The following is a 9,592-nucleotide window of genomic DNA, read 5'->3' on the forward strand; positions in this document are numbered from 1 at the left end:
GCTCTTTACGATACATGTAGATAGAAGAGCCGATTTAGATGATGTATCTAAATTTACCTATTTGCTGGGGACGTTAGGTAAAGAGCCGCTTAGAATAGTGAAATCTCTAAGTGTAACCGCCGCAAACTATAGAAGAGCGTTAGATCTACTAGATAAACAATATGGCAATGTACACCAGACGCTCGTGATTTTGCACCGAAAATTAGCTAACATATTTGTCCCGTCACTAGACCCCGTAGAGCTCAAAAGGTTCCGTTTCGAGTTAACAATCATAATTGAACTAATTAAAAGGTTGAGTAAAGACGATATAGGCCAGGGCATGGTCATGAGTCTCATAAATCAAAAATTATCAGAGGGAAAGCTCTATAGGAAAGTGGTCGAGCATTTAAGAAAATGTGATTATATGTTAGAAGAGTTCTTTGAAGCAATAGACTTCATTATAAGAATGCTCGAAGATGATGCGTTGCAAAGAGGCGACAAACTTGAGTATGATAAAAGAACAGACAACAGTGTAAGACCGAAATCCAAACCTGTCCACAATAATTCTTGCCCATTTTGTAGCGAACGGCACCCGCCTCACGGATGTCGCCAAGTAACTGACGTAGCTCCCAGACGTCGCATTTTACTTAAAAGGGTCCTTTGTTTCAATTGTACAAAGTCAGGTCATCGTAGTGATAAATGTCCCGTCCCAAGTTCTTGCAAAATTTGTAATGCCAACCACCACACCGCAATTTGCGATGATTACAATGCGGGAAGACGACCGCAATCTAACCCCAATAGTAGCAATAGTCAATCAACAATGTCCCGTCCCGTAGTGAATGCGACGCCTACACAGCACGAAACTGCCCCCCGTCCATCCAAGGTTAAAGTAGAATCTAAACCATGCAAAAGCGCAAAGATTACACAGAAGTCTGACGTAGACCTCCCATGTACCCTCTTGCCAGCAGCTATGGCAGAAATCTATCAGAAACAAGGTAGCAAGCGAGTCCGCCTATTCCTCGACTCCGGGAGCCAAAGGAGCTTCATATCTGCGAAAATCGCGAGTCAATTAGGCCTACCGGTGGTAGGACGAGTGTCATTGAATATAGCTCCATTTGGCTCCACGGAAATAAGTGGACAGTACAATGTAGTGAGTTGTAGGGTTGAGATGGGAAAAAGAACCGTGCGAATGAAGCTAGTGGCACACGAAAACGTAGACGTCCCAATACATAACGCTGGTTATGTAAAGGTCAGACAGCATCTGTTGAGCAAGGGAGTCACGTTAGCCGATCCAGCAAACCAGTCCGATACACTGAAAAATGTCCACATATTAGTAGGGGCTGATTATTTCAGCTACTTTATTATAGGCGTAGAGAAAGTGGATGGGATCAATCTTTTCCTGACCCATAATGGTATGTCCCCATATGGGAAGGTGCTGCAGTGGCTATTGCAAGGGGAGAAGGTTGAACAGGTAAGAACGCTTAGAGTGTGCAAAATCATGAACGAACCATATCAGTTTGACGTAGATGAATGGTGGCGTTTGGCCCGTGTTGGCATCGCCCCATCTGAGCAATACACTGTTCGCGAGGTGGAAGCCGTGCGAAAGATGTCGCAAAGTGTTGTGAAAAAACCTGAGGGATATCAGGTTAGCCTACCATTCGGGTCGGATGCTAGGCCAGATACGAACTATCGAAACGCTGTAGCGCAGTTAGAGTCGTTGCAAACTAAATTCAGGAAGGATAGGGAATATTTTGATCAATACCAGGGAGTGATAGATAAATATATTGAAGCGGGTTTTATATCTGAAGTGAAAGAACCCAAGGTGGAAGGTTATTATATGCCGCACTTTGGAATCAGGAAAGATAGCCGCACCACCCCCCTTAGAATTGTGTTCAATGCCTCTGCAAAATCGAAAGGTAGTAAGTCATTGAATGAATGCCTCTTACCTGGCCCCAATTTAGTAGAATTAGCGTATCATTTGATCATGAGGTTTAGGTTAAACAAATATGCCATGTTAGCTGACATCAGCAAAGCCTTCCATCGCGTCTTGTTAGATCCTCGTGATGCCAAATACACACGATTTCTGTGGCGCGAGGCAGCAGGTCGAGCGCTTACCTTCGCCTTTAGAGTCTTGGTGTTCGGCATCACTGCAAGTCTATATTTTTTACAACAAGTGTTAAATAATCATTTCAAAGGGGAAGGTAGGCCAGATTTGGTGAAGTCTTTTTATGTGGATAATTATATGGCCACTTTCGAAAATCTGGAGAGCATGAGGCAAGAGCATGAGTCTGTCAATAACATCTTAACAGGGGCGGGTATGCCTTTAGAAGGGTGGGCGTCCAATCACTTGACCTTTCATAGCGAGAAAGAGTAGAGAGAGCCTGTGAGTGCGAACGTGCTTGGGTTGCGATGGGCCTGGGACGTAGACAGATTGTGTGTGAAAAAAAGCAAGAGAATCTGTGAGTTGGGGGAGGGATGGGTGCCTACGAAGCGTAGGGTACTTTCCCTTTTGGTCTCAATTTACAATACGATAGGTTTGATAAGCCCATTGTTTGTAAGAGGAAAACTTTTCCTCCAACAACTATGGGAGGATGACGTGGGTTGGGATGATGTGTTGAAAGGAGAAAAGGCTAGAGAAGCGAGTGAGTTGTTGAGTGATTTGAAAGCGGTGAGCGAGATCCCTTTTCCAAGAACAATAGGTAGGAAAGGTTTAGAACTCCATGTATTCACTGATACCAGCAGTAAGGCATACGGCGCAGTGGCATATACCAGGGACGACTGCAATCAGGTAAACCCAATAACTAGTAAAATGAGGATCACTCTGAAGGGAATGAACAAATTGACGATTTCCAAGCTAGAACTGCTAGCATTGTTGCTAGGCAGCAGATTAGCAAAGACCCTCAAAGAGCTGATAGAACCACGAGAGATAGTCATATGGACAGACAGTAAGGTCACGTTGGCATGGGTAGCATCTCCCGAGGCCAAGGACCACAAAAACGTCTTTATATCTAACCGAGTGGCAGAGATTGTTTTTCTTCAGCAGGTTTGTCGATTCAGTTTGATACATGTCCCCAGTAAACAGAACCCTGCTGATGTCCTGTCCAGAGGTGCAACGACGCAACAACTCCTAGATAACTCCCTGTGGAGGAACGGTCCAGAATTCCTCAGGACCACGGGAAAGCCTGTTTCTTACAAGGAGGAAGATCCAACCCAGGATAAAACAACAGTAGCGGTGGTGCTAGAACTGAGGGAGGAAATGAGTCCTGCCCCCCCCCCCCCCCCCCCGGCAAGATATGGGAAATTCTGCAAAGGGAAGTAGAATTCCAGTTCTTGTTGAGAGTTGTTGAAGTAATCAAAACGTTTACAAAAATAGAACGGCATCCGTTCAGGATTGTTGTCCAACTAGAGCAAAAACATTATTTGCCTACAGTTTATGCTTAGAGGGCGGAGTCAGACCCCTCGTGAAGTTGCTAATTTTGTCAAACAATTGAATCTAGTGTTAATAGATAGTCTTATTTGTACTAGGGGACGAGTGTCCTAAGTAGAGGAAACTAATCAGTTAGTTCTCTTGCCAGCCAAAGGGCATTTAGTCAGGATTTATTTAAGTTATTTACACCATTTGCACTTTCATTGTGGGGTGAATACACTAATGGGTATCTTTCGACAGAAATGCTGGGTGGCGGGTCTACGTTCCATTGCAAAGCGACCCGTGCGACAATGTTGAGAATGTTTGAGAGCCTTCCAACCTCTGTTGAAACAGCCACCACCACCCTCTCTACCGAAAGAGAGGACCACTCTCACAAAACCCTATACAGCAGTCGGAGTGGACCACACAGCAGCCATACAGTCTGAAACGCGGCCGGGCTACATACTGATCGTGACATGCATGGCTAGCAGGGTCGTGTACCTAGATTTCTGCCCCTCCCTGGAAGCGGAAGAATTCGTATTAGCCCTAAGACGGTTTAGCGCCATCCACGGTGCCCCGCAGTTCATCACGTCTGATAACCACCAGACTTTCAAAACTGCCAGCCACCTCCTTCAGGGACTCTACGAAGAAGATGAAGTCCAGCAGTTTTTGAGGAAAACGGGCATAAAGTGGCGATTTCTGACGCCCCGTGCACCTTGGAAAGGTGGGTTCTTCGAGCGTCTGATAGGGGTAACGAAACAGACCCTCCAGATAGCCCTCGGAAAGAAGTACTTACCGGATGCCCACGTACTAACCCTTGTGAAAGAAGCAGAAGCAGTGGTGAATAATCGGCCGCTTATGTACAGTGGCGACAAGTGAGAGGATGAAGTCCTCACCCCCTCCCATTTGCTAAGAGGACACCCAGTCCACCTCATGGCACCGATCTTGCCGGACGACCACCTGAACGCGACCTTCACCTCCCGGAGGCTACGTGATCGCTACCTAAAACTGACAGACACTTTGAAAGCCTTCCAAGAGAGGTGGAGAAGGGAATATTTGAGTGCCTTGAGAGCTCAGCACGACTGTCGGTCTGGGGAACCCTCCAAGCTGCACCCTGGAGACGTCGTGCTGGTAAAACAAGAAAATAAAAAAAGAGCTACGTGGCCTCTTGGACGTGTTGTGGAGACGTATCCTGACAACGACGGAGTCGTGCGTATGGCCAAAGTGTTGTTCGAGGGTGTGGAGTCACTGCGAGCTGTCAGCCACCTGGTTCCCCTGGAAATTGCCCCCTCTGAGGATGATGGTGGAGAAGAAGAAGACGACGACGACGATGACGGAGAAGAAGGCGCATACAGTTCGACAACAGGAATGCCAGGGATCGTTGAGACGTCTGGGGACAACCAGGAAATGGCTCCGGCTACGACAACTCAACAACCAGCCACAGGAACCTTCGTCAATGACGATAAAGGTGAGAACGATGCAGTTAGTGAGAGAAGTGAAAGTGAAACAGAATCGAAGCAGACGAACGCACAAGGACGTTCTGCACGCCCATTGAGAAGGGCTGCCGCGAAGCAGCGAGAACTGATGGACCGTCTGCTGAGAGGTGACGATATATAAGGCGTAGCTGCAAACAGTGAGTGAAAAAGGGAGTGTCCTATCTGGTAGGTAGGGAGGGTGGAGTGAAGAGATTGTAGGTGTGCATGGATCCACAGAAGTTGGAAGTGCGTCGGGTGTGGAGAACGGGGACGGGATGGTCTCTCGTACTTACAGACCGAGCGTTGTACAGAACCAGGCCCCTCCCTCTTGTTCTCCCTAAAGTAATAGCCTATATGTGGCAGTGCGAGAAGAGTGATTCGATTAATATGATTAAAGGCAGATTGCCTTATGATCGAATCGGTTTATGTATCGATTAATGTGATTAAAGGCAGATTGCCTTATGATCGAATCGTTTCATGTATTATGTATGAATATATTTCTATTGCTATTTTCATGTACAAATGCAAAACTATGATTTGTCTTAGGCCCATTGCCTAATTGCCTTTCCATTTGAATCGTTGTATGTCTTATGAATACATCTCATGCATAAAACTATGATTTGTCTTAGGCCCATTGCCTAATTGCCCTTCCATTTGAATCGTTGTATATCTTATGAATACATCTCATGCATATATCTATGATTTGTCTTAGGCCCATTGCCTAGTTGCCTTTCCTTTTGGACTGTTGTCGAGGTACATTTTGATTATTATTTTTGTGTACACATGTAAGAGTTAGTTGCCCCGGGGGTAACATTGCTGTATGCTGTACATTGTGTGTGCTCTGTTAGAGTCGTTGTGGAGCGCTACGCAGCGAGCCTAACAGAGTCTTGGAGTAGTTAGTCCCCCCTCGAGTCCAGTCTTGCCTAATTGACCGAACGGTTCACCGCCCCTTTATTTCGGGTGTGGAGGATGTCGGGAATTTCGAACTGATCATTTGAAAGTCCCGCCATTTAACTCCACAAACTTTACGTTAATTGAGGGAAGGCTGGAAGAACTCGCGGGCGTTGAGACGAATGACTATGGTCTAATACGAGACGGTATTAGAGCCTAAAGATTAACCACCTGGTAGGGGAAGGAGCGGATGTTAAAGAAATTGAGTATTTGTAATTTATGATTCACGAATGTAATGTAATTTTATTGTACCATGATGAAAATATCCTATGTATATGTTTAGAGTCAAGGACTCCCTAAGCTGGTGGATTATGGCAAATTATGGCCTTCAGCCGAATCATTAACCCCCCACTTATATTTAATGTAAAACTTTAACCGTTTCTCAGTCTTGTGGTAAAATAAGAAGCTTAAATAACCCTTTATAAATAAATAAGGTAAGAATTCCCTCCCCCTTTGCCAAGGACCCATTAGGAAGCACAGGAAATCAGAGTTTTCGTCGGAGCTACGGAGCTCAGATCGGTCTCTTTTGCCTAATCTCCCCAGCCCAATCTCTCCAATTGTTGTGTCTCTTCCCCCTTTTGTAACCAGGTCGGTTTCCCTATAGTTTTTGCAAGTGTTATGTGAGATTTGTATCTATGTTATATTTAGCTGATCCTTGTGATTGGGGGTCAGTGTTATTCATTAAATTACGTTAGAAAGCCTTTGGTATGCGGTCTACCAAGGTATACTGCTGAAATTGTGTGTATTTTTTCTTATTTTGAGTCCGATGTGGACTTAGTGTTTTTTGGGAATACATGAGATTATTTCAAGTCATATATTTCATTTAGTATGCAGAGTAAATGTTTTGTTATGTTATTCCCTTTCATGAATAACTATTTTTGCAATAAAATTGTTAAAGTGTAGCTGTATTTTGTTGATTCCTGGAAGGTTTTGGGGGGTCTTACCTCTTCAAGGTCTTGCTATCCGCCCCTTAACATCGGGCTTAGAACTTAATATACTGTATATTTGTCGAAGTGAAATTCACGACACTAGGCATGGCCTTGGCCTAGGAGTCCTTATCTATCACAAGCGAGGATTCCAAGGGTGGGCCAGCCAAGGGAGCTTTGTGCAAACTGCACAACTATTCGGTCAACAGCCATTTAAGGACAAGGACTGTCTTCTAAGGAGTGCAGGTACAATTACGTGGCCAGTTAGTTTTACCCTATTTTTAGCGTAAATAATTTTTTACTTAATTTTGGTTTAACTGGCTGTCACATATTTCGGGTTGTGTGCGGTGGGATTGCTGTGTACAGTTATTATATATCATTCTTGCTTTCAAGACTAGCACAGTCCTCGGGGTCACAGGGCCACGTGTCCGACCCAATTTCAATTATTAATCCTTGCAGAAGACCACAAGTCTCAGTAACCGTCCTTTTTTTTATTTTGCATTCCTTTATTACATTTTGTGTTTGTTAAGATATCCGTTTCCTTCTATGTAAATTTGCATAATAAAGCTAGATTAGGTTAAATACCCATTCATATTTCTACTCCTTAATTTTTCTAATATATCTATTACGCTTATTTAATCTCGGGACAGTATACCCAATATCTGGAAAGAGTGACTTAGTATTTAATCTATCTGCTTCGAAGGTAAAGATCCACATCTTTAATTTTTATTTTATACTACACTGCTCCCATCCATTGCCATTGTCTCAATAATTACTTAACGTAAAATTCCTGTCCAGCATCTCACTGGGGGTCCCTGGGACGGAGCCGAAACAGAGCCTAAGAGTGTAGATGACCTTAGACCTGACAAAGGCTTATAGTAGGCCATCAAATTACTTTTATTTCACGTGTGGAGTTTTCAGCCCTCTGGACAAAGTACAATTTCCATTTTTGAATTCGAAGTGATGGTTAGTGAACTAGTCATCAAAGTTATTAACAGAGTGTTTGTGCCCTGAGTGATAGTGCTCTTTTTCCTCACCTGTTGATCTTTTAAGAACTGGCGTAGGGAGACTTTCCTGGAACAAGTTCCCACTCAACAATTTAAATAAAAAATCTCCATAGATATATGTATTATATATATATATATATATATATATATATATATATATTTGTGTGTGTCTGTGTGTGTGCATGTGTATGTGTCTGTGTGTTTGTGTATAAGTATTTGTGTATTTTTTTGTGTAGACACGGACACCGTCGCACACACAAACTGTAATATTTAAACGACACTTTCACCACAATTCGAGGTCTGACACTAATCTCTAGGGCCCAGGAAATCAATTGGACAGAGCAGTAGAAGTTCCAGGTCTTAGTTATCAGCATCAATAATCCAATCGCAGTCCGTCCAGAATCCTTATTGAACTAAAGTCATCCTTATCCAAGTTAATAGCTTTAATATACATCTTCCAAATTGTAATTGATTTTCTTCCGTATGGTACCAAGGTCTGTATTCATAAGATGAGGAACAAGAACATTTATGAACACTATTAGCTAACTAAATTATCTTGTTAAAATAAAGAATAAATAAATAATAACCGAATTTATCATTCACAACTACACCAAGCAAAGATAATATCACTTACACTATTTATAGTAAATAATTCAATATTCAAAATAACGTTGTTCTGCTTCAGTGATCTGAAAAAAAAAAAAAAAAAAAAAAAAAACCTTACGCTACCGTCTTCATCCAAAACAAAAATGTAAACACTATACTTTCAATATACCAACAATCTTAATAGCTACAAACAATTGTTAAACTAACTAACCCGCTCTCTCTCTCTCTCTCTCTCTCTCTCTCTCTCTCTCTCTCTCTCTCTCACTGAAGTATTTGGCAAACAAAACTTTAGTCACGAAAAAATCGATCCTCCCTAACCTTGTTACTTAGAGAAGAGGCCGTTAATCCTAGAACTACAACGGGAGAAAAATATTTGTTATGGGTTTAGTCTAACAGACGGTAACAAGAATTTTTATTTCATTCACACCCATTTTCATATTACATTTAATTAGAGTTTACTAAAAGATGGCTGTGTTGAACTGTAATTCTAAACAACTTTCTTCTGTGAAAATGGAGTTGATAACCAAGTTCACATAGTCAAGATTGAAGTGTTGTTTGTAAGAGGTATTACGAGTGAATGTTTCCAGTTACAGCCAAGGATATTACCCCGAGATTATTGAAACTACATTAAAAGAACCGAGAAGACAGAAATGCCATCGTCTTTCAGTGCAGTTGGACTCGAAAGGCGAGGATATATCGGTCGCAGGAGAGATAAAATCAGCCATAAACATCGCTGTTTATCGAGTCGTTCCTCGATCGAGTGGAAGCGATTGCCTTCCTACTCCTGTCACACATAGTTCCGCATCCTTCTTTAAACTAGTCAATATTTTCACCTTTTTCCCTTTCCATTTTATTGAATATTTTTTGCATTGAACAAGTTTTGAGATCCGAACAAGAGTTCACCATAGATTCATTTCATAGGGCCGAGAATCTGTATACCTTGTCATGGTTAGGTACTAAATGGAAAATAATGCCCTTTTTTCTCTATAAATGAACAAGTTAATGGTCTCCATATGAGATATTCAAGATTTGTTGAAGCTTTGGTAAATTTCTCTATCAAAATATACGTGGTTTAATGATATAAAAAAGTACAGCCATCTTTCTTTTCCGCATTTTATTTTCTTACTAAACTTTCAACAAATGCAATTGGCATCGCGTAATGAGAGAGAGAGAGAGAGAGAGAGAGAGAGAGAGAGAGAGAGAGAGAAATTGGTTGATTGATTTGAAGTTCTCTCCAAGAGA

At 42.4% G+C, this 9,592-nt stretch overlaps 1 protein-coding gene across 1 annotated transcript; it reads left to right on the forward strand.

The window, feature by feature from the left end:
- The first annotated feature begins 325 nt into the window (after window positions 1-325).
- LOC137625286 (uncharacterized) lies at window positions 326-2,353 on the forward strand. Its single transcript, XM_068356467.1, has 2 exons — window positions 326-1,624; window positions 1,802-2,353. The coding sequence occupies exons 1-2, from the start codon at window positions 326-328 to the stop codon at window positions 2,351-2,353; spliced, it is 1,851 nt and encodes a 616-aa protein (XP_068212568.1).
- The last annotated feature ends 7,239 nt before the right edge of the window (window positions 2,354-9,592 follow it).

Source organism: Palaemon carinicauda, chromosome 1, assembly GCF_036898095.1.
Source record: "Palaemon carinicauda isolate YSFRI2023 chromosome 1, ASM3689809v2, whole genome shotgun sequence".
Classification (NCBI taxonomy): Eukaryota; Metazoa; Arthropoda; class Malacostraca; order Decapoda; family Palaemonidae; genus Palaemon; species Palaemon carinicauda.

What these genes read in the sequence shown, in the direction of transcription:
- LOC137625286 (XM_068356467.1), top strand. Translation starts at nt 326, where the DNA reads ATGAGTCTCATAAATCAAAAATTATCAGAGGGAAAGCTCTATAGGAAA. An exon ending in AAAAACCTGAGGGATATCAG is followed by an intron (nt 1,625 to 1,801) that starts GTTAGCCTACCA and finishes AAAGAACCCAAG; the next exon opens with GTGGAAGGTTATTATATGCC.